The following is a 26,510-nucleotide window of genomic DNA, read 5'->3' on the forward strand; positions in this document are numbered from 1 at the left end:
GAATATATGAATCAAGAGAAATTTAGCTACTGAATTGATCAATGCAATAGAGCCCCAACACTACGCCAAAGTATTTCTCTACGTTGGGGTCCCTAGCTTGTGTGTGTCCTCTCATGCAGTTAAAAAACTTACCGTGTATGGGACGCTGAGACCCAGGCTATATATGCGTATGATATGGATTGGCAATAGGTGTGTATGGGGAGGGTTCCCAAACGAAAAACAACTAACAAATAAGGAATAACGTTTGGAACTCCATTCTAAGTCTGAACTGGGTGCAAAAACCTTTATTCATATATTCATGGCAGTAATGCAGGTTCCATTTTTCACATTTCATTCTTACATATAGCTATTGAATTTTTCATGTCAGTATTCACACAGCAGTTTCTGCTATTACATGTATTCCCCTTCCATAGTCACTGGTGTGCATACCTTATCTCCCCATAGTGATGTTTTTTTAGGTTTTTGCACCCAGTTCAGACATAGAATGGAGTTCCAAACGTTATTCCTTATTTGATAGATGTTTAGGCAATCTGGTAATTTGCTTGTAGAGTTGCAATTTTGCTTAGTTGTAATAGATGTATAGGCAGTCTGGTAACGTGCTTCAAGAGATGCAATTTTACTCATGAGTTAAGGTACCGTCACACATAACGAGATTGCTAGCGAGATCGCAGATGAGTCACGGTTTCTGTGACGCAGTAGCGATCCCATTAGCGATATCGTTATGTGTGACATCTACCAGCGATCAGGCCCCTGCTGTGAGATCTCTAGTCGTTGCCGAATGGTCAAGGCCATTTTCTTCAAAGGTGATGTCCTGCTGAGCAGGACACATCGCTGTGTTTGACACTGTGTGACAGGGTCACAGTGACTGCTGAGATCGTTATACAAGTCGCTACTGCGACCTGTATCGTTCCTGCATCGTTGGTAATGTCTGACTGTGTGACATCTCACCTGCGACCTCCCAGCGACTTACCAGCGATCCCTATCAGGTCGCATTGTTTTCGGGATCGCTGGTAAGTCGTTGTGTGTGACTGGGCCTTAATAGATGTATAGGCAATCTGGTAACTTGCTTACAGAGATGCAATTTTGCTCAGACATAATAGATGTATTGACAATCTGGTAACTTGCTTACAGAGATGTGATTTTGTTTTGGCGCTATAGATATATAAGCAATCTGGTAACTTGCTAGCAGAGATGCAGTTTTTTTTCAGGCACCATAGATGTGTAGGATATTTTATAACTTGCTTGAAGAGATGCAGTTTTGTTCACTCAGTAGATGTGTAGACAGCCTGGTAACTTGCTTCCAGAGATTACTCAAGAATAATAGATGTATAGGTGTAGTGACCAATCTGGTAATTTTCGTCCAGCGATGCAGCATAGGTATAGCAAAGATTAAAATGTATCAAGAACCTTACTTGCAGAGTCAGAGGTGTGAACAACACCAGTATTAGCAGTGATGAGTTAGCTATAAGGAAGATTATAACAGCAGAGTTGAGAGTGCAATACGACCAGGAGTCACCGGACTGAGCTAGGAAATGGTTGCAAGAGTTTGCAGGATGAATATTTAGATACCTGTTTGGAGCTGAGAGATGGGAATGATAAGATTTCTAAAAATAACGTAACTAGCAGCAATGCTTCCTTAATACGCAAGCACATATGGGTGCCTGAGCCGGCTTTAAAAGACCTTCAGTGTTGATCTTCGACATGCTCAAAGAGTTATCAGAGAAACCCAGGATGGACTAGTATAGAGGAAGATTTCAGTAGGGAAAGGGAACCTGGACAACCAAGAGACAGTAGGAATTTTGTAGTCCTTTCGTCCTCGAATTACTGATGAGGCCACTAGGCCAGGTTCATACAAATGTTTTTGCTCAACTCTATTAGTATTGGAATCTTCAGCTTTAGGATCATGCTCCGTGTCGGTGTCTGACCATAGCGAAAGACCAGAAAGAATGGTTGGCTAATTGGACATTATCCAACCCCCAAATATCTGAGGAGACCTGGAGATTTCATCTCGATTCCATATAGAGAATAAAAGTGGACCAATGCTTGAAGGTCAACCGGTCAACCCTCTTCTATTAGGTCATGTCATCAAGCTCGGTTTGGTTGCATCACTAGCTCGAAACAGTTTTTCCCTAAACATTGGCTCTTTGGCCATGACTACGTGCCAGATGAAGATACTACTGTATACTAAGGCGAAAAAAAATGACTGCCTGTTGATGCCAACCTAACAACCATATTACTGCCACTTGGCTTCTGTATCCAACTGGGCTTTGCTCCATCCCACTATATTGCCAATTGGCTACAAACTGGTAATTGTTAATTCATAAGACTTTCATAATGTCGTCCTAAAATGTTCTCTTCCTCTCTAAGAAACATTTCCTTCTCTTTTCTATATCCGACTTCTCAGAAGTTCTCACCTGCTTTGCTCCTCTCGGCAAAGTGTTGCGGCACGTTGTTTTTTTCCAGACATTCCCATTTGGTCTAGCATTGTTATTTTTGCCGGATCCATGTTTATTCATATTGTTGTTTTATGTTTTATTCTCAGAGCATTGCACATTGCTGTTGCTCAAGGAAATTTACCAATAGCCCAACGGGTCCTCACTTTACTAACCCATGCCAGAAGAGATATCGATGTACTCAACAATCTTAGACAGGTAAGTAAGAGGGAATGCTTATATTTGGCTTAACTATGTAATTGTGTACCGCCCCGGTGTTGGTCGGGATGCTTGGATCCGGGATCGTGGTGGCTCGAGGGGCCCGGACCCGGGTTGGCGGATACGTTGATCCGTGAAAAGGGGGTATTTACAGGAGAGACGTTCTTGATGCCACCTGTGGGTTGCGGAAATGGGAGTACCGGCGCTGCTGTAAGGAGTACCGGGGCAGATGGAGTTAAGCAGACTGATGTTAGTCCCTCCACAGGTAGGGATGGCCCCGGGCTCAGGGGTTTTGGTGGTTGTTTGGGAGCGCAGGGTGCAGGGCTCAGGGTACTCACTGTGGGTAGTCGTGGTGCTGGATGAGGATTACAAAGGGAGACACACATACTGCAAGTAAAACAAATTCTCTGTGCATCACTGTCACTGCGGGGAGCCCGTCCAGGTATCCGCTCCCATCGGTGTCACTTGGTAGTCCGGAACCTACCTCCGTGCACAATTTAGTCTTCTATTTGTGGCCCTGTGGCTTGAAGCTGTTAGGGTCCCGCTCACTATGTGAAGTGTAGCTGTGCTCTTGAGGGTTGGCACTTGGGGCTTCAATGGGCTGCTTTATGGTTGAAAAACCCTGTCCCCTGCATTGTGCTGATGCCCTCAGTCTCTGAGCTCTGTGGGAAGGTCCCTGAAGGTCTCCTTCCTCTGCAGGTTAATTGCCAGGATGTTGAATCGGCTCCTGACCTAGGTTCCTGTACCCATCGTGTTCACTACTGGTCAGTTCTTTTGGGCTTGCTGTTGCCGACAGTCTTCCTAGACTATGTCCATCGCACCCTTTTCCAATGCCAATGCTACCGGTCCCCGACTCCTCTGGTGCCGGACCACCGTCTAGGACCCAACCTTGGTCTAGCTCCCCGGGAGCTAACACTCCAGCTCCTCACTCTGTGAGAGCTCTCGCTACTCTTCTGCTTCCTCCCTCCCACCAGTCTGCCTGACCCCTAGGTGGGTGGCCCTTTTCCAGCTAGACCAACCCACTGGTGTGTCTGACAGGTCGTGATGTGAGGTGTTGATTGGGATTTGTGGTACTGATGGTAGTGACACCGATTTCTTAGGAACCTGGAACCATGGGGGGTAGGCTCTGCACCCTGAGTAAGGATGCAGTATCCTGTGGCATCCTGATGTACTCAGGAGCGCCACAATTGCATTTAGAGGGAACAACGTTGTTCTTTGATAATAGCATTTCGTGGAGGTTGATGTAGAGCCATCTTTCCCAAGAATGTAACATGACGATGTTCCCTAAGGCTAAAATTGACCATTTAACACCTAGTTGTCCCAAATTTGGCTGTGACAATCAGTAAATTGTGTAAACCCTTGGGCTTGTCAAACATGATCATCCAATGAGCCCAAGGCTGTGATTCAACAGTAGTCATTTATTTGGAGGCGACTTTGGAGCCAAATACTTACCACAAGGGTCTATTTCTCATAGGGTTATTCACAAGTAATCTCTTAATGATGATATGTCCTGTGTGTTCAATGGTAACAGCAAACGTTGGTGTCACGTACCAGGATGTCAAGTAGAAACCAGGGGTAGATGCAAATCGTGGTCAGGTGCTATCCGAAGGTCGGAAACCAGGAGGTAACGCCAAAGTCAGGAGGGAGAAGCAGAGCCAAAGTCAAATACAAACAAAGCAAGGTCAAAGGCTGAGAGATGAGAGTAACACATAGGTACAGGATCGGGAAGTCAGGAGAGGCTGGGCAAACAGACGGTACAGGGAGATGCAGGAACAGAAGAGGCACAGGATGGGAGAGTCACGGGATGGGACCGGGAAGTCAAGGGGATAAAAGACAGACAGGCAGTATGGGAAGGGCACAGATCAGTATGGTAGCTGGGAGGTCGGACGGATCAGGGAACACTGACTGGAGCCAGACTCATGTTCTGCACAGCAGAAACTATTACTGGCATTCCAGTAATGGCAGCACAAAGATATAACGTCCTGCTCACCGAACTAGGCAGGTTGGAGGAAGACCCTTCCATAGCCTATACCCCTGGGGAGAGATACATATAATGGCTCAGCTGTATCTAAGCCTGACACAGATCATGACAGTTGGGATGAAATTAGTGGATATGTACAGTACATGATCTGCAAGAAGAGCTTCAGAGTCCTTTTTTTTGGTCCAATTCATGCTAGGTATAGGGAAGTACCACATATATTGCAACAGGGAAACCCAGTGTCTAGGGTAGGGGGAGATGGTGACCCCTGACTAAACCTTCCACAGGCTCCTGGTTTCCATCACCATCCTAGATAAGTATCACACCTATGCACTAGGCAGGATACCTGACCTTGAGTGACCCTAGAACTGGGCCCTAGGTAGGGAATGGATGGGATGAGCGCTTAGTCAACCCCACTAAGCTCTAAAGAAGACACATGGAGCACAAACAGGGGAAATCACATGAACAACTTATCTCCAGGATGACTCAGGGAGAGGTACAGCAACAACAACATTTCTTTAGATTTATACAAGTTGACTGCTTGCATCAAAGGACTGTATAGATTTTTAACTCTTTCACCAGCAAGATCAAGAGGAAATGAGAGTATTTAAGGACAATAATTCAAGTACTGATGATTAATAGCTGAAAGATAAGGAAATCACAGGGGGGTCCTAAAGGGGAAGGGATTAACCCCAAGCAGAGAAGAGAATGTCAGGGAGCAGTTTGAGCAACAAAATGCTGCGACCTTCTACAACCGGACACCACAGGCCTGTCTGTCAATCGTGACACATCCTTGATATATCACCGAAAATGTATGAAAAAAGGGCTGTTGGATTTCCACTACTACTTTTTGTTTGAAGAGACTGATCACATAGTATCCAGCTGCCAGAAACTCCAGTGATTAGCAGTAATCCAAGGAGAATTGTGCATCGTCACTGCAAAGAAAATATTTATATATATAAAGCATTACACATCTCCCATTTGTTTTCAGTAAGGGTCAAGATGTTCAGACTTATAGATAAAGGACCTGAATGATGAACCCCAGACCTTTGAACAGAATTACCTAATAGGATATGTGAAAATTGGTCAAAAGACTGTTCAAAATTGATCAAAATTTTGGGGGAATTTTTAAAATGATTTAATAGCTCTTATGATAAATTCTACTATCAAGTCTGATTTGATCTCAGAAGTCAACAGTGAATTAAAGGACAGGAAACCCCCAGTTATCAGTTATACGGCATGTCTATGGTGCTGCCGCCAGAAGAATTGACGGTGTGTGTTATCCGATAGGATGGCTCTCTGTAACACATATGACCTCACGGAATAAGCCTTTCATTGTAATATTTATGGTCCATAGTGCCAATCATCATGGCTCATCTGATTAGAGGAGGATAACCATAGTAGACGAGACATCCAAGCGTTCTCGAGAAATGTTGACTTCATTGTCGTCTTCGGACATTCTCTGCTTCTGAGGATGTCCTTCCAGTAACGAGATGATCACAGTGTGTTTTGCTGCTGGTGCACCCTGCGTTCAGCTGTGATCTGTGGAGGGAATCATGCAGCAAGTGTTTACTTTTCCTGCAGCACCTCCACAGGGCAAACAGGGCATTGCAGTGATCTCATTCAGATCAGTGTAATTCATGGACGTGTTGGGTCCTCCATAGCTCCTCTAGGTAACCGCTGTTTTTTTCAATGAAAGGAGTTGTCTAGGAGCTTAACATGGATGTGTAATCCTTAGGATAGGTTATGAGTCTCTGATTGATGGGGATGCGATATGCACCATCCCCACCGATCAACTGCCCCGAGTGTCGATGGTGGCCAGAACTCTTCTATTGCTGCACATCCACCTCATATTTGAGTCAATTAGCTCGGATGTGCAGTACCCGTCTGTGGACACGGTTTCGTAGATGGAGTTGGGCTTTTCAGCTCTGCAGCTGAAGAGTTGTGGCTGTCATCGGCACCAGGAATCCCTCGTCGATCAAACACTGATGACCATCCTATGGGTAGGCCATCAATAAAAAAAAATCCTGAACAACCTTCTTAATAGATAAAATTCTTCATTGGGGGATGCTATCATCAACTAAAATGTCCTAATTGGATATTTTAAGTAATTAGTTTTCTTTTTTGTTTGAGGGTTCCTAGATGGTTTGGGACATCAATATAACCACTGTACTTTGGCTCACAACCACCAGGACACCAACCACTCCATGTTCTGCTGTGTATGGTGGCACTGTAAAAGATTTGTAGAAGCTATTGTGCCTGCAATTGTACTTATAAACTATAATAGCATTGTCCCCTCCTTTTAAATGTAGTGATGAGCGAGCACTACCATGCTCAGGTGCTCAGTACTCGTAACTAGTGATGAGCGGGCACTACCATGCTCAGGTGCTCAGTACTCGTAACTAGTGATGAGTGGGCACTACCATGCTCGGGTGCTCAGTACTGGTACCTAGTTATGAGCGGGCACTACCATGCTCGGGTGCTCAGTACTCGTAACTAGTGATGAGCGGGCACTACCATGCTCGGGTGCTCTGTACTCGTAACTAGTGATGAGGGGGCACTACCATGCTCGGGTGCTCAGTACTCGTAACTAGTGATGAGCGAGCACTACCATGCTCGGGTGCTCAGTACTCGTAACTAGTGATGAGTGAGCACTACCATGCTCGGGTGCTCAGTACTGGTACCTAGTGATGAGTGAGCACTACCATGCTCGGGTGCTCAGTACTGGTAACTAGTGATGAGTGAGCACTACCATGCTCAGGTGCTCAGTACTGGTAACTAGTGATGAGTGAGCACTACCATGCTCGGGTGCTCAGTACTGGTACCTAGTGATGAGCGGGCACTACCATGCTCGGGTGCTCAGTACTCGTAACTAGTGATGAGCGGGCACTACCATGCTCAGGTGCTCAGTACTCGTAACTAGTGATGAGTGAGCACTACCATGCTCGGGTGCTCAGTACTGGTACCTAGTGATGAGCAGGCACTACCATGCTCGGGTGCTCAGTACTCGTAACTAGTGATGAGCGGGCACTACCATGCTCAGGTGCTCAGTACTCGTAACTAGTGATGAGTGAGCACTACCATGCTCGGGTGCTCAGTACTGGTACCTAGTGATGAGCGGGCACTACCATGCTCGGGTGCTCAGTACTCGTAACTAGTGATGAGCGGGCACTACCATGCTCGGGTGCTCAGTACTGGTAACTAGTGATGAGCAGGCACTACCATGCTCAGGTGCTCAGTACTCGTAACTAGTGATGAGCGGGCACTACCATGCTCAGGTGCTCAGTACTCGTAACTAGTGATGAGCGGGCACTACCATGCTCGGGTGCTCAGTACTCGTAACTAGTGATGAGCGGGCACTACCATGCTCAGGTGCTCAGTACTCGTAACTAGTGATGAGCGGGCACTACCATGCTCGGGTGCTCAGTACTGGTAACTAGTGATGAGCGGGCACTACCATGCTCAGGTGCTCAGTACTCGTAACTAGTGATGAGCGGGCACTACCATGCTCGGGTGCTCAGTACTCGTAACTAGTGATGAGCGGGCACTACCATGCTCGGGTGCTCAGTACTCGTAACTATTGATGAGTGGGCACTACCATGCTCGGGTGCTCAGTACTGGTAACTAGTGATGAGCGGGCACTACCATGCTCGGGTGCTCTGTACTGGTAACTAGTGATGAGCGGGCACTACCATGCTCGGGTGCTCAGTACTGGTAACTAGTGATGAGCGGGCACTACCATGCTCAGGTGCTCAGTACTCGTAACTAGTGATGAGCGTACACTACCATGCTCGGTACTGGTAACTAGTGATGAGCGGGCACTACCATGCTCGGGTGCTCAGTACTGGTAACTAGTGATGAGCGTACACTACCATGCTCGGGTGCTCAGTACTGGTAACTAGTGATGAACGGGCACTACCATGCTCGGGTGCTAGGTACTCGTAACTAGTGATGAGCGTACACTACCATGCTCGGGTGCTCAGTACTAGTAACTAGTGATGAGCGGGCACTACCATGCTCAGGTGCTCAGTACTGGTAACTAGTGATGAGCGGGCACTACCATGCTCGGGTGCTCAGTACTCGTAACTAGTGATGAGCGGGCACTACCATGCTCGGGTGCTCAGTACTGGTAACTAGTGATGAGCGGGCACTACCATGCTCGGGTGCTCAGTACTTGTAACTAGTGATGAGCGGGCACTACCATGCTCAGGTGCTCAGTACTCGTAACTAGTGATGAGCGGGCACTACCATGCTCGGGTGCTCAGTACTCGTAACTAGTGATGAGCGGGCACTACCATGCTCAGGTGCTCAGTACTGGTAACTAGTGATGAGCGGGCACTACCATGCTCGGGTGCTCAGTACTCGTAACTAGTGATGAGCGGGCACTACCATGCTCAGGTGCTCAGTACTCGTAACTAGTGATGAGCGGGCACTACCATGCTCAGGTGCGCAGTACTGGTAACTAGTGATGAGCGGGCACTACCATACTCAGGTGCGCAGTACTGGTAACTAGTGATGAGCGGGCACTACCATGCTCGGGTGCTCAGTACTGGTAACTAGTGATGAGCGGGCACTACCATGCTCGGGTGCGCAGTACTGGTAACTAGTGATGAGCGGGCACTACCATACTCAGGTGCGCAGTACTTGTAACTAGTGATGAGCGGGCACTACCATGCTCGGGTGCTCAGTACTCGTAACTAGTGATGAGCGAGCACTACCATGCTCGGGTGCTCAGTACTGGTAACTAGTGATGAGCGGGCACTACCATGCTCAGGTGCTCAGTACTGGTAACTAGTGATGAGCGGACACTACCATGCTCAGGTGCTCAGTACTGGTAACTAGTGATGAGCGGGCACTACCATGCTCAGGTGCTCAGTACTCGTAACTAGTGATGAGCGAGCACTACCATGCTCAGGTGCTCAGTACTGGTAACTAGTGATGAGCGGGCACTACCATGCTCGGGTGCTCAGTACCTTCAATATCATCCGCCTGCAGCATTTATTTATTTCATTACTTAATATTTTTTTTAGAGGAGCAGAATTTTCAGCGAAATTTGATTTTATTGCGTTTTTAAAATCTGCAACCTGTCAACATCTGTTTTAGAAAACAAAAAACGCTCCTTTTTGATCCAGTTTTTTCTCAATTCAATTTCAAAAGAAAATTAAAAAAAAATCATGAAAAAGCATAGAAAATACGGGCGGATTTCGGTTTATAAAAATGCAATTAAAATCCGTAACAAATCTGCAAAAGTGTGAACTCAAGCATAAAGGAGAAAGTAACCGCTTTAGTTAAATTATAAACGAAAAGAAGAAAAAAAACATTTCTACGAGAAAAAAAAAGAATAAAAAAAAAACAAACAACCCTATTTGTCACAAAAAAGCAAACATTTTGCTAAAAAAAAAAAGTAAAAAAAAAAATTCTAAAAAAAAAAATCTGGCTATTTAAGTAAAAAAAAAACAGTCTGATTATGAAGGGGTTAACATGCCATGACTTAATGAATGACTAATATGCGATATTATTACTTCTTGCTCCATCTAATTCTGCAGAGTTAACCCTATCCTTGTCCGTGGCATCAGATTTGGCAGACGTGCGCTTTATAATTAGTTCAGCGCTCCTGGCTCTTTCTGGAAGTCACGTGACCCTGGGGTTCCCCCTTTGCTGTTTATCTCCATTTCCTCCTTCCGCAGCGTACGGGTGAGAACCAGTGATACCACATAAGAGACGCGGCTGCAGGACGACGAGCACAACAAAAACAGTCATAGCGGTAGAGCTCGCACGGCGTGACTTTAGAGCTCAAATCCGGTTTGCGGGAACAGATGCAGCACAGCTAAGTTTGTCATGACAGCACATCTGTAGTTTTACATGGGACTGCAGGTAAACTTTTCCATCTAAACGAGATAGAAGACTGAGGCATTACGTAGACCATAGTTTTTTTTAAAGGAGATACCACATCGTAGACTAAGACCTCCTTCACGTCTTAAATCTTTCCCCCTATTCTGAATTCTGAACCCCCCTTCCCCGGCCGGTTGTTAAATATGTTATCACATGGCAGCCATTCCGATGAGCAAATTGATTTGGCCTCCAGACGGGATCCCTGTGACCCACCTCCGAACTGTGCAGTCCCGGCTCATTTTTCTATTAGCCGGCCTGGTATGCATCCCGCCACACCATGACATCACACTCAATGAGGAACTCCACTGGTAGGAGGGCATCCCGCCACACCATGACATCACACACAATGAGGAACTCCACTGGTAGGAGGGCATCCCGCCACACCATGACATCACACACAATGAGGAACTCCACTGGTAGGAGGGCATCCTGCCACACCATGACATCACACTCAATGAGGAACTCCACTGGTAGGAGGGCATCCCGCCACACCATGACATCACACTCAATGAGGAACTCCACTGGTAGGAGGGCATCCCGCCACACCATGACATCCCATTCAATGAGGAACTCCCCAGGTAGGAGGGCATTCCGCCACCCCATGACATCACACTCAATGAGGAACTCCACAGGTAGGAGGGCATTCCGCCACACCATGACATCACACTCAATGAGGAACTCCACAGGTAGGAGGGCATCTCGCCACACCATGACATCACACTCAATGAGGAACTCCACAGGTAGGAGGGCATCTCACCACCCCATGACATCACACTCAATGAGGAACTCCACAGGTAGGAGGGCATCCCACCACCCCATGACATCACACTCAATGAGGAACTCCACCGGCAGGAGGCGCTTCATAGGGCTCCAGTCTGGAGGCCATAGATAGTGGTCTTTCGCAAGGCTCCTGTCTGGAGGCCACGGAATACTCACATGACCACTGGTCCCGACTCCTGTGAATTAATTTGTGCATATCTAATGGTCATTATGGGTTACTCCATTTAATTTTGAGTCATAAAGTGAGTTCCCGTGGCCCTTCCTTTATATTTATAACAGTCCTCGGCCCCCTGAATGCCCAGGCCCGGTCACGATCGCAACCACAATCGTTCTACTCCTGTCTATAAGCTATGAAAAGGTTGCAGTTAAATTCATTGAAATGTAAGAGGTCAGGCAAGTGTCACAAAAGCTCTCAGAAAATGTTCTCTTTTAATATTTTAACTTTGAAACACTAAATCCTAGAAAATGTTAAGTACTACAGAATTTTTAAATGTTGGTGTATAGAGAAGACATGAGGTGTCTTTGTGAAATTGGTTTGTGTCAGAGGGAGAGCTTGTAGTGCTATGTGTGTGTATATAAATATAAAGTATGTAGTTGGACAAAAGAAGTTAGGTTGTGGACCCCTGCATTACACAAAAACTATGGCTCATGAGCCACATATGGCCTACGGGCCCATGATATGTGGCTCACAGCTGTCTGCCAGCTAGGTGCATTTGCACCAGGGCTTGCAAATAGCTATGAGGAGCAGGTCTCCAAGTGGAGACATTTGTGAGTAGCCCCACACAGGAGAGCAGATCTGAATGGAGGGAGAAACCCCCTAATATTTATATACTGCCTTGATGTGGTGATTTTTGTGGAAAAACTCTGAGATGAATGTGGTTTGCAACCCTCTCTCAGAGCTGAATGTGGCTTGTGGCCTTCTCTCAGAGCTGAATGTGGCTCGTGGCCTTCTGTCAAAGCTGGATGTGACTCGCGACCCTCTCGGAGCTGGATGTGACTCGCGACCCTCTCGGAGCTGGATGTGACTCGCGACCCTCTCTCAGAGCTGATTGTGGCTTGTGACCCTCTCTTAAGCCAGCTTTACACCTTACAATTAGGTATGCGATCTCGTATGCGATGTGACACGCCCAGGTTGCATACGGGATCTTATGAGATCACACGTAGGTCGTTCATTTGCTGTCACACGTGCGTTAGTAGTCTATGTTAAATTGATCAATTTTGTGTGCGATCCTTTAGATCATGTGTTCTGTGACGTATGCATTGGACACCCTTTTTTTTTTTTTTATTTATTGACTTGCCAAGCGTGTGTAATGTGTAGGGATGCGTTTTTACTATGTCATCTGCCATGACCATTGAGGAAGGATTCTCCAGTCGTGCTGTATGTGTGTTACCCACCAATACCATCTGTAAATAATACACGAACTGCATGTGACTTGGTTTAAAATTGGCCACAGCAGCCTTTATTACCTATTATTTACATACTAACACAAGGGGGCGCCGTCCAACGGGCGACCCCAACAAATAACAATAGGTAACACAGTAACCAATACAGTAAATATACAACCCTGAGTAGGCCCAGTCCAGGAACCACTTCTCACCCCAGTATCCCTGGCCGCAACACACCGACCCAGAGATGAGGTATTAATCACCTACGGATTAACCCCCCAACTTTGCAGAACCCCGTGCCTGCAACATCCCGGAACCTGGAGCCACCATACCAAGATGGTGTCTCTCTGTCCAGTTACCATTGCCTTCAACCGCCTCTGGACCAGACCTACCCCCCGCTGCTGTGACAAAGAAACAACCCAGACCAAATTCCCCTCGGCATTAAACACAAGGGAGGGTGGGCGGGGATCGTTCCATATCCGGAAGTCAAGAGAGAGGGGGTAAGTCAAAGTCCTTTACTTACACCCCTCAACTGTCCCACCTCTTCCTCCAGGGAACTCCTCCTACCCACCAATCCCTTTACTCTGCCTTATAAACAAACCATTCCTGTTTCCATTAACCCCATCACTCCTTCCCTTCCCTCTAGTCATGTCGCCCCTCCACCCTATGGGTTCCATGGCTTTCTTGACCATTGAGGAAGGATTCTCCAGTCGTGCTGTATGTGTGTTACCCACCAATACCATCTGTAAATAATACACGAACTGCATGTGACTTGGTTTAAAATTGGCCACAGCAGCCTTTATTACCTATTATTTACATACTAACACAAGGGGGCGCCGTCCAACGGGCGACCCCAACAAATAACAATAGGTAACACAGTAACCAATACAGTAAATATACAACCCTGAGTAGGCCCAGTCCAGGAACCACTTCTCACCCCAGTATCCCTGGCCGCAACACACCGACCCAGAGATGAGGTATTAATCACCTACGGATTAACCCCCCAACTTTGCAGAACCCCGTGCCTGCAACATCCCGGAACCTGGAGCCACCATACCAAGATGGTGTCTCTCTGTCCAGTTACCATTGCCTTCAACCGCCTCTGGACCAGACCTACCCCCCGCCACAGGACAGGGCACGTGACTCCTTACGTGGCCTGGACCCGCCACACACCAAAAGCTTGTACCACACCTCCACGCAATCCCAGCGTCCACAAAACAGCACCAAGCACGTGAAGATGCACCCCCATCGCATCCCCAAAACCACCAGTTCAGCGCCACCAACTTTTGGCGCCGCCCCCCCAATAAGGCTCGATTGATACTGCCTATCGCACGAGCCACACGCCATTCCAACCTGGTCACACTATCAAAACTACCCCACGATTAAGCTCAGGTATGTCTTACACAATGCAACAACCAACAATTTTTTTTTTTTTTTTTAAAACATTCATAAATAACTTCTCGAGATACCAAATCGCTGCCTCCAATTTACTGGACCAGTACCATCGACCCGTCCAGACCCAACTGGCAACATTCAGGCGAGCCTCAGACCGTCGAGGCCCCGAGAACCAACGAATGCCCAAATATCCAAATGAGGCACACCCTCACCACAAAAACCCAGGGGTTATAAACCCACAGATAACACCAACCTGTTACGCCAACCCATTCCACTCCCAAAAGACTCAAATGCCCCCATTGCCTTAACCCGATAACAACTGAGGCCAAACGTAACACCGAAACAAGAGGACTCCCACCTCCCAATACTTCTCACAACCCCTTTTCTGAGCCCACCGAGGGGCCTCCGTGGCAGCCCAATCCAGAAGGAATACGACCCATAGTATTCCGGGCGCCCACCCCCGCCACCTGCAATCAAGTCTGCAGCACTGCCACAAAATGGTACCTTAACAAACGCGACACAATAATGAGCCTGGGCGCCCTCACAACATAATTCCGCACCCGGGACCGCGTATAACAACACCAACCTTCACCACCCGCCTAATCTAATTCGGTGAGCGACAAAGCCGGCGCTCAACCCACTGCACCACCTCGGACACATCCTCCAACATCCAACCTCCGCTCTTGACCGTAGATGGGCTGACCAACCCCACAATCTCAAAGCCCCCCAAAAGGCTAACACAAACCGTTTTGGACAAGGGAAACAAAAACCCGTTCGTGCTCAGATGAACATAGCCGCCACAAACCACTCACCAAACGCTGCCACAAAACAACGGAGACGGACCCTTGTATCCCGCTCCCTCACACCCTTACGACCAAACCCTTCAAGGCCTGCCGCGCCCTAAGATCCTGCGAAAACATCTCTCCACATCTAATCCTTAACAAGACAGCCACAGCCGCCACCCTCTGCTCCACTGCGGACGCCGGCCTAGCAGCCTGAAAACCGTTACTCACCACTGCCAACGCCACCATCAAATACTCCACCGGGCCTTCCTCACACATTGTCCCAAACGTTATCCGCGCCACCCATACTTCTGAATATCAGCCCCAAATAACCTCAGTCACTGGGCACCGAGCCGCTCCCCAACACAGCCACACCAGACTCCACAAGCCCTCCGGACACACCGTGCCCACCTCGTCTGCTACCCGGCCTCAACTCCCGAGACCTGCAGAACTGGAAGGAAACACAGCAGCTGCTATTCCCTTGGCGAACCCCAGTACTGGTTGCGCCACGCATAACATTTTTTTTTTTTTTTTTTTTTTAAAACACATCCAATTGAGAAACCAACTGTCGCAAGTACGCCACCCTTGGCCCCAGGATTAGCAAACCAACTATTAATCGAATTCTCCACCAACTGATAGCCAGAATGACAGCACACCTTCCTCTTGGAAAAAACTGCCAACCTCCACCACCCGACCACTACCACCGATTGGAAGCGCTACCCCACAATGCCCAACCAGAAAACAACTGGACCCGCTGCCTCCGAGTACCGCAGCTACGTTCCATCAGGTAGCACCTTACCCAGCCACAATCCGCGGCCACTAAATCGCCGTAAGAAAAAACCTCCTACACCATCAGATCATCATTGATCTCCCTCGTGACCACACACAAAGGATCCGATGGCTGCACCCTTGGCGCAGCCATCGCCAGCCATCCAGCAGACACGCACCCCAGCGGCGTAACTCTGCACCCGTGGTTCGACCGCCCCTGCAAAGACTGCACCGCCTGAAACCGCACCGTCTTAGCTGACCTAACTGCCTCTATCGCAGCCCATAGGACCACACCATTACCCACGAATCCTACCCCTCTGACCATAACATCAAACTTTATCCCCACAAACCGTATCACTGGCGTTCGACCCTCAGTCTTCGCCTGCGCCAACAGGCCCAAAAGAGTATCCACCACCATCTGTAATAAAACAATCAACCCCAACGAATCATCAACCCGCCAACCCGATGTAAAGAGAATCAACCTATAATGAATAAGAGGTGTAAGCTGGGACACACCACGCAGAAACCACTCCACCAAGAAATAACCGCCTCCAAAGGAACATAAAATGGGACAACAACCCATTAGCACCCACCGATCAACATAATAATAACTCCCCTCCCCACCGCAGCACCAGAACTGCTAGCTAGCAGGGTGGACCAGTAACAACCTAAATGCCACCTCCAAATTCGCCTTTGCCATCAATGCTCCCCGGCTCACCGCCTTTACCAAATCCCACCCTCTGTCAAACGACACATAATAAACCGCCGACAATTCTGGAGCCAAGCAGGCATACACCGATGACTCCTCCAGATAAGATACGTTTTGAACAAGCCGAAATATATACATCTATATACGGCTCATTTCCGGCACTACCCCCCAACAGAGAAACCCAATCGTGACAAGGAGGGCCCCGAATGGCCCACCCATCCTGCCCAACACCACTTCCTGACCCCTCTTTCCACTGACAACCACCAGGTGTCCCCTAGCCCAGCGCAAACTTCCAATAAGGAGGCAAAGATCCACCAATATAAATAGAATGACGCAGAATTACTATGTTCCTTACCACAACCCAACACTTATGCTTAAGACAACCGTCCGCGCCAAATCTGCACCACCCATCCTTATATTCCCCCCAAAAAACCCTCATCGTCCGTGTCGCCGGGGTTCCAAACCCCGAACAGCCAACTACCCCCCAAAAAGGGGGGGGGCTGACTAGGAGCCGCCATCCACTGCAGCCATAAGGATGTGCCCGTATGATCCTACCGCATACTGGCACGCAACACCTTCCCTTGCTGAAATTACTCGGCGTACTGAAGCCAGACTAAACCGCCATATGACCTAACAAGCCACCCCAAATGGATCCATATAACCGAACCATGCCGAACCAATTACCCAATTCCTTCCCCCGATACCCTTGCCAAAAAACGCAAATGCCCGCAGCCACGTTGCAAATGTACGAGGGTGAGCCTCCACCGGCGCTCCCCTCCCTCTACTTATCCTTCCTGGAATCACTTGGCTTAACCTAATCCAGGTGAAACTGTTCCCGGGGGAGCAGCGAAACTATTGCTACACGTTCCCCATTCAAATCTTATCCCTCACATCCTCCAGCAAGTGAGCCCCCCCAGCGGGCCTTTGAAGCACCCATACCTCTCACACTTGGCCACTGTCAGCCAGACGCACCACCTCATCCCCCTCTTCGTTCCTCACCACTCACTCTGTCACAGCCCTTGCCGCCTCTGCCCGAAAATGCTCCTCTGCCGCCTCATGCGCCCTCACTCTGCCTGCCGCACCTGCGCCTACTAACCACCGATCCCGTCCATGCCGCCGGCGGTGCATGCGCACTCTCCACAACCGTATACACCACTTCAGTAAACCCCATACCTGGTCAAAACACCAACCCACTCGGCGCTGCCGTGTCCGCAGCCGCCCCCCCCCAGCCCTGCCAAATCCACGGCCGTCTCACCCGACCGCGACCCGGCATATCCTGGAATAAAAATCACGCCATCCGGACGTCTGATTCATCCGTCGCTGCTTCCTCCTCCTCCTCGCTGGAGCCGACCGCCTCTGGCTCATGTAATGCAGACGCCGCCGAAGCGCTGCCACCACCACGGCCGTCCTCCTGGTACGCCGCGTGGGCACCATCCTCCAAGCTCCATCTTCTGTCCCGCGGCGACAACCCCGGAAACCGTCCCGTCCTACGGGCTGCCACCGCGGGCCTTATCTTCTGGCCTGACCCCCCCCTTGCTACCTGCAAGGACAGGGGGTACCTGTGGCCCGACCCGCTGCCAGCAGACTCCCATCCAGAGCCGCCAGCCTCCTGCCCTCCTGGGCCCAGAAGGCATCCGTCCGCCGGGCCCTCCCCCCCTTGGGGGAGACCGCCGCTGCCGGGAGCTGCACGCCTGCTCTGGGTGACCAGGCGGGGACCGCAGGGCCCCCGCCGTCACCCCCACGTACCGACGCCTCCCGGGCATCCGTCGCACCATGCTCGCCTGCCCTGGTGCCGGACCCCTTGCTGGCTGCAGCCCCCCGCCCCCCCCCCCCTCCACCCGCGGGGGGGGGGGGTAACGCTGGCCTCCGTCCTCGCCGGGCGCTCTCCTGGCCAGGAGCCGCCGCATCCAGCCCTCCTGGGCCCCATGAAAGCCTCTGTCCGCTGGGCCCTCCACCTCCTGGGGGAGACCGCCGCGGCCGGGAGCTGCAACCTGATCTGGGTGACCAAGCAGGAACTGCAGGGCCCCTGCTGTCACCCCCACTCACCGGCGCTTCCTGGGCACCCGTCGCCCCAGGCCCGCCTGCCCTGGTGCCGGACCCACCACTGGCTGCAGCTCCGCGGCCCCCCCCCGCCTTCCGCGAGGGGTAAAGCTGGCCTCTGTCACCGCCGGGCGCTCTCCCCGTCCGGGAGCCGCCGCATCCAGCAATCCAGGCCGCGGCTCGGACCGGAAGTAGGCCGCAGCCAAGCCACGCCCCCCTCCCGGCTGCCGCGGCCCGGACGGAGATTCCTCCCGCGGCCGGAGCAGCAGCTGAGTACTGCCCTGCCCACGTCCTACCGCGGAGGGTCCCCGAAGGGGCTCTCGCATCTCCTCCTCGCTCCCCCCGCACACGGCAAGTACCTGAGATATGAGGGAGGGGGGACGCCGCCCGCAGCTGACAGGGGAGCGAGGGGAAAGTGCCAACGGGTTAACCCCCAGCAGCCAAGACGTGGGACCGCGCTGCCAGGGGCCCGTGCACTGCCATGATGAATCCGCTGCTCCCGGGTAGCAGCCATCCTGTCGCACGTCCGGATCGTTCCATATCCGGAAGTCTGGTGATGTGAGGGGCTGGGGAACCTCCATCATGACGTCCTTGTACAGATCTTTGTGTCCTTCTAAATACTCCCACTCCTCCATGGAGAAATAGAAGGTGACGTCCTGACACCTTATAGGAACCTCTCCAGTCAGATCGTTCCATATCCGGAAGTCAAGAGAGAGGGGGTAAGTCAAAGTCCTTTACTTACACCCCTCAACTGTCCCACCTCTTCCTCCAGGGAACTCCTCCTACCCACCAATCCCTTTACTCTGCCTTATAAACAAACCATTCCTGTTTCCATTAACCCCATCACTCCTTCCCTTCCCTCTAGTCATGTCGCCCCTCCACCCTATGGGTTCCATGGCTTTCTTTCAGCTCTGCTACATGGCCGCTAACAGCAGACACAGACAGCCATGTAGCAGAGCTGAATGGCAGATGACAGCAGACACAGACAGAGCCGCACTGTCAGAATGAACTCGGGTGAACTTCACCCGACTTCATTGTCATGCTGCGGCTGGATCCAGCGGTGGATGCAGCGGTGGCCGCGGGTAACCTCAGTGACCGCTCAGCTGATCGCGCTACTCACCGCTGCTCCTCTCACCTCCACGCAGCAACTGAGGTGAGTAGCGCGATCAGCTGAGCTGTCACTGAGGTTACCCGCGGCCACCGCTGCATCCACCGCTGGATCCAGTGACAGCGGGTAACCTCAGTGACAGCTCAGCTGATCGCCGGCTGTCGTCATTTGCTGTGTGGAGGTGACCGGAGCGGCGGTGTCTTCTGCAGCTCCGGTCACCTCCATGCAGCAGCGGTGGAAGCGACGCTGGAGCATCCTGGATTACGCCGGACAAGGAGGGCTTTTTGGGGCTGATTAAAGTGGTGAACCAGGGTATATGTTTGTGTTTTTTATTTCTAATAAAGGATTTTTTCGGGTGTTTGTGTTTATTTACTGTAATTTACAGATTAATCATGGAGGGTGTCTCATAGACGCCTGACATGATTAATCTAGGACTTATTGGCAGCTATGGGCTGCCAATAACTCCTTATTACCCCGATTTGCCAACGCACCAGGGCAAATCGGGAAGAGCCGGGTACAGTCCCAGAACTGCCGCATCTAATGTATGCGGCAATTCTGGGCGGCTGTTGGCTGATATTGTTAGGCTGGTTTTAAAATTGGGGGGGACCGCACGCCGTTTTTTTAAATTATTTAATTATTTATTGCACTACACAGTGTAGACACGCCCACCGGCTGCTGTGATTGGGTGCAGTGTGACACCTGTCACTCAGCGTGGGGGCGTGTCTCACTGTAACCAATCATAGGCGCCGGTGGGCGGGGAAAGCAGGGAATACGAGATTGTTTAATGGGCGGCCGGCTTTTTCAAAACAGTAAAAGCCGCCGGAGCAGTGTGAATGCCGTGCAGAGCCGGGGATCGGGGATCGGTGAGTATATGAGAGAGGGGGATAGACTGACATGGACAGAGAGAGAGGGACAGAGATAGTGACCGACTGACAGAGATTAGTGCATGACAGACATTGTGAGGCGCTTCAGAACGCAGCTTTTCAGCTGCGCTCTGAAGCGGACCTTTTTTAAGCTGCGGTGCAGAGCGCACACCTGCGCACATAGCCTCAGACACCAAAATCGTATGAGGGATGTCACACGTTACAATTCACTAGGTTCATACAACAAAACGTCCAATGTATGAGGAATAAACGACGTGTATGCGATCACCGTATTTTAGTTCAATCTTGATTGCACGTAGGTGTCACACGCAAATACCTCACAAACGATGCCGGATGTGCGTCACTTACAACTTGACCCCGACGACGGATTGAAAGATTTATTGAAGCGTGTAAAGCAGGCATTAGACCTGAATGTGGCTCGTGACCCTCTCTCAGAGCTGGAAGTGGGACCATGTAGCTAATCCCCCTCATTACCATACACAGATACCTGATGAATACTGTAGTTGCAATAATATTAGACTGGGACTCTTTGGGACACCAGAGAAAATGTAAGGTTTCAAGGTTTGTTTGTTTTTTTGCATTGTACACACAAGACATATAATCCTCGAAGAGGTCCTGTCACCAAGTCAAAAGTGTCCAGTTTTGGTGCTTACTTTTTTTCCCGCAATTCCCCTGAGCAATCCGCCAGAGATATAAACCTATTGAGATTAACATTAATATCTAAAGTAGGTTACTTGTGAATTGACCCTTAAAAATCTGATTATAGTGACCAGAGATTGGCTCCAAACTAACTTCTCGATTGGGTTGTCTTCTATTTTCCTGGTGGTAAACCTCATAACACAAAAGCACATTACAAGAACATGTGAACCATAAGCACAGTCCATGGACCTACATCTACGACAAAGGACATTTTCCAATCCAATAGGCATCATCTATCATTGTAAAAAAAAATCTGCTAGTCCAGTATGGGTGAAGAGACACCAGACCTTATGGATTTCATGAAGTATCCAAAGCCCAATCGCTATGAAAGTATATATGACAACATTGGGGGGGTGTTCACTTCTGTGTTCTCTTATTGACTCTAGTCTTTATATCCCTTCATTGTCTTCCAGACGCCGCTTCACCTTGCAGTAATCACCGATCAACCAGAGTTTGTGGCTCTTCTCTTGCAACACAAAGCCAACCCTCTAATCCCCGACCGCAATGGACAGACTTGCATTCACTTGGCCAGTGAATATGGAAGTATCAGGAGCTTGGAAGTCATCATTCGAGCTGGAATCCAGGACCTGGAAACCACAAACTACCATGGTGTGAGACTATTTTATGTAATAACGTCTTGGCAATGGTCATTGATGTTCTAATCTTGACTTTTGTTACTGAAACACTGCAACCTAGCTGTCAAAGTCTTATGAAGCATGTACAATTTGATGTGCACCGCAGAATTTTTGAATTTGGACATGTAGTTACTTCCAAATCCAAAGTAGTGACTGAAAGCAATGGTTTTATGCACTGTGGCACCATTTGGTGTAGAGTTGGTGCAAAAGAATGTGATGAACCTAGTCCAGGTCAGTAATTGGTGGCCATCAGATAAAGCCTTGAGAAACGCCTCCCATCTCCCAGCATCTGTGGCTCGTCCCGCTCTAGATAAAAGACACAGATGATTAGAAAGATAGGGGTAAAATAAACAGCAATCATACAAAGTCCTCCAAAAAACAAGAGGTAATAATGAGGAAGGGTCCAGGTGGGGAAACCCAAAGAGGACTAAGGAAGGGAAAAGAACACAACTTTCGTTCATCAAATGTTCTCAGAATGGCTTCCTGGTCCACTGCTCACAGGTTTCCTCTAGAAGCAAGTAAAGCAGAAACTATCACTAGTGATTACCTGGATTAGGAGAGAAGTCTATATACCAGAGCTAATTAGCAATAGATAACAGCTGACTATTGCTTAAGGGCTGGTTCACACTAAGCGACAGCGACAACGAGGTCGCTGTTACGTCACCATTTTCTGTGACGTAACAGCGACCTTGTAAGTCGCTGTTATGATCGCTGCTTAGCTGTCAAACACAGCAGCCGAAGCAGCGATCATAACCGCGAGAGCAGGGAGCCGCGCACACTGCTTAGCGCTGGCTCCTTGCTCTCCTAGCTACAGTACACATCGGGTTAATTACCTGATGTGTACTGCAGCTACATGTGCAGAGAGCAGGGAGCCGCGCACACTGCTTAGCGCTGGCTCCCTGCTCTCCTAGCTACAGTACACATCGGGTTAATTAACCCGATGTGTACTGCAGCTACATGTGCAGAGAGCCGGAGCCGGCAGCACATGCAGCGTGAGAGCTGCGGAGGCTGGTAACTAAGGTAAATATCGGATAACCACCTTGGTTACCCGATGTTTACCCTGGTTACAGCTTACCGCAGCTGCCAGATGCCGGCTCCTGCTCCCTGCTCACTTCATTTCGTCGCTCTCTCACTGTCACACACAGCGATCTGTGTGTCACAGCGGGAGAGCGCCTTTGAAGAAAACGAACCAGGGCTGTGTGTAACGAGCAGCGATCTCGCAGCAGGGGCCAGATCGCTGCTCAGTGTCACACACAGCGAGATCGCTAATGAGGTCACTGTTGCGTCACCAAAACCGTGCCGTAGCAGCGATTTCGGTAGCGATCTCGCTATGTGTGAAGCACCCCTAAGGCCCCTTTACACACTGCAACATCGCTAGCGATATCGCTGTAACGTCACCGGTTTTGTGACATAATGGCGACCTCCCCAGCGACATTGCAGTGTGTGACACGCATCAGTGACTTGGCCCCCGCTGTGAGGTCGCTGATCGCTACAAATCGTTCAGGAACATTTTTTGGTCCTTTGTTTCCCGCTGCGCAGCATGTATCGGTGTGTTTGACACCGTTACAACGACATCATTAGCGACTTAGAACCCAGCCCACAGGCGTGCTATAGTGTTCCCTTTCCCACCCTCTTACCTCCGATTGGTGGTCGCTGTTGCATTCTGATTGGGCGGCTTTCACTGAAAAGAAAGTAACTTCAGCGCTTCCGTCCTTTATTTCAAAGCTACCTTGTTCCGGAGCGTGCTGGTTTGCGGGTCATAGGAGAGTTCTCCAGTCTGCAATACTATAAAGCCTATATGGTAAGCATCATTTGATTGAAGCTGTATTGATGCTGTATAGATAAACCAGTGTGGAGTCGCCGCACAGAGACCTCTACAAAGATCCGCTAAGCAACAGAATCTCCGGAACAAAGGATATACAAGCGCGACTTTTGCCAATCTTTCCAAGCTCGGGTTCGCCAATAAGAACGCAGTAGCGATCACCAATCGGATAGCGATCACCAATCGGAGCTGAGGGGGGGGGTGTAAAAAGGACACCTAGGTGGCTTTAGCGCCAAACACCACGCCCCTAACATAGGTGTGAGTCGTCAAATAGCTGCTGTGTGACAAGTCCTCAACGACCATCGAGGTCGTTCTGCAGGTCTGTATCGCTGCTACGTCGTTGGCCAGATCTGCCTGTTTGATAGCTCACCAGCGACTGTTTAGAGACTTTCCAGCGATCCCGGCCTGGTCAGGATCGCTAGAAAGTCTGTGTGTAAAGGGGCCTTTACACACAGAGTTTCAGGAGACCAGAGGATCTACTTAACCCTAGCAGTGCTGGATAAAAGAGAATCTGCACAGCCAGCAGTATTAACCTGAGCAAGTGTGTATGAAGCCCTGCGCTGTGATTGTGCCGCCCCCGTGCCAGCAGCCGGCGCTGCTCGGATCCGGACCCGCTGTGTGGCTCGAGAGATCCTCTGGACCCGTGGGTCACGCGGACACGCCAAATGAAAAAGGGGGGATGTAGTTGTACGGCCTTGACCGTATTTGGTTCGTGACGCCACCCACGGTGTGTGGTGAAGTGGGACACCACCGCTGCTGTTGTGGGATACCCGGGGAAGATGTAATGGTAGCCGGATGTTAACCCCTCCATGTGTAGGGATGGTTGCCCCAGGACCCACTGTCTCTGTGCAGGGAATGGCGATGGCTGGGGCCTGCGCGCCCGGACGTAGCAGGGGATGTTTGGTTACTCACAAGCAAATGAATCACATGAGTCTTTTGGTAAACCAAGGTGCTGGTGGCCGGCCACTGCGGCCAGTTGAAGTCCGGTCCCCCACCCAGGCTGGTGGTCGCCGTCTCTTCCTCTGCACTGGTTGTGGTTGTGTGTTTGGACTTCCCGGTGTGAAACACGGGAGTCAGCTCCTGGCTTTCTGTGTGTCTGAGGAGCCGTGCCCGCTGACGCTGACCCGTGGGATCAATGGGCCCTGGCGGTTGCCCTATCCCTATCTGTGGGTGGTTGTCTTCTTTCGGGACTTTGGTTGGGACAGGACCTATAATCCTGCCCTCAATCGGTTGATTAGCTAGGCCATTGGTGCCGGTCCTGGCTTCAGGGTCCGAGTACCCCCCTCTATACACTGTTTCTGGTCAGGTCTCCGGTGTTGGTACCGGCGGGCTCCAACCCTTCTCCGGTCCTCCTCGGATCTGCCAAGCAGTCTTCCCATCTCCTGCTGACAGGGACCACCGTCTGCCACCTAGTCAAGGTACCAGGGCTCCAACCCTGGCACTGTTCAACTTGAACTTCTCCTCCGCTAGAGCTACACCTAGCCCCAGCCCACACTCCTCTCAACTTGAACTACAGACTAGACTGCTTGTTTTTGACTCACTGTTTTCCCGCCCCAGGCTGTCTAGACCCCTATGTGGGCGTTCCCTTACCGCCTGGTCCCACCCACTGGTGTGCCTGTCTTGCCCTGAGGGGGGTGACTAGGGTTTCAGGTCAGCTGTGTGTGGCCAAGGTGAGGGAAGGTATTATGCGGGGGCCTATGTGTGACTACCTGGTTTTCCCAGGGCGTCACATGATCTCCTGACACCAGGAATAGGAGGGACCACTCTGTCGTGGTACCCTTGTGACAACAACTTGGACCTTTTAATGGTTTATAACACAATAATGTACATAAGCCCTAAAGCAAATAGCATCATAGTAATGATACATCTATATTAGAGGACTTCTGCAATAACATAGATGGTACTGGTATGAGTAATGCAGTTGCACTACACTGCCCCCGGTGGCTGTATTGAGTAACTGCATATTTCACCTTTGTTTTCTAAAAGTCATTTAGTACTTATTTTAGTGGTGTCACAAAGGAAGTCCCCTTTTGTATACATTAGATCACAACAAGTCGCAAGTAGTTTACCTATCCATGCACCCACTCACGTTCATCCGTTGCACTTGACACTTTTTGTATCAATGATCATCTAGTCCACCCATGCAATCCACTAAACCAAGTGACGGTGGATGTTCAGGGACTTTCTAGTTAATTGACTTAGCATTTTCTGCATTTTTCTTTTAAATTTGTATTAGCCACAAGAAACTACACCGTGTGCAGAATTATTAGGCAAGGTGTATTTTAGAGGATTTTTTTTTATTATTGATGAACAACTATGTTCTCAATCCCAATCCCAAAAGACTCCTAAATATCAAAGCTTAGGAAGTTGGAATGTTTTTTTTGTTTTTTTTTAGATTTGGCTATCTTAGGAGGATCTGTTTGTGCAGGTCACTATTACTGCGCAGAATTATTAGGCAACTTAATAAAAAACAAATATTCCCATCTCACTTATTTATAAACCAATATAACTGCACAAAATTTAGAAATAAGCATTTCTGACATGCAAAAACAAAACCCCAAAAAAATAGTGACCAATATAGCCCCCTTTCTTTATGATCACACTCAGCAGCCGACCATCCATAAATTCTGTCATTGCTTGATCTGTTTACTATCAACATTGTGTGCAGCAGCCACCACAGCCTCCAGATACTGTTTTCCCTCCCTGTAGATCTCACATTTTATGAGGGACCACAGGTTCTCTATGGGGTTCAGATCAGGTGAACAAGGGGGCCATGTCATTATTTTTTCATCTTTTAGACCTTTACTGGCCAGCCACGCTGTGGAGTAGTTGGATGCATGTGATGGAGCATTTTCCTGCATGAAAATCATGTTTTTCTTGAACGATACCAATTTCTTCCTGTACCACTGCTTGAAGAAGTTGTCTTCCAGAAACTGGCAGTAGGTCTGGGAGTTGAGCTTCACTCCATCCTCAACCTGAAA

At 49.6% G+C, this 26,510-nt stretch overlaps 1 protein-coding gene across 1 annotated transcript in view; it reads left to right on the plus strand.

Moving 5' to 3' along the window:
* BCL3 (BCL3 transcription coactivator) overlaps window positions 1-26,510 on the plus strand; it is an 89,650-nt gene that overhangs the window by 40,678 nt on the left and 22,462 nt on the right. The window contains exons 3-4 of the mRNA XM_075329382.1: window positions 2,543-2,651; window positions 21,486-21,681. Of these exons, the coding sequence (XP_075185497.1) occupies window positions 2,543-2,651; window positions 21,486-21,681 (305 nt within the window). The remainder of the gene's footprint in view (window positions 1-2,542; window positions 2,652-21,485; window positions 21,682-26,510) is intronic.

Source organism: Anomaloglossus baeobatrachus, chromosome 11 (assembly GCF_048569485.1).
Source record: "Anomaloglossus baeobatrachus isolate aAnoBae1 chromosome 11, aAnoBae1.hap1, whole genome shotgun sequence".
NCBI classification, from domain to species: domain Eukaryota; kingdom Metazoa; phylum Chordata; class Amphibia; order Anura; family Aromobatidae; genus Anomaloglossus; species Anomaloglossus baeobatrachus.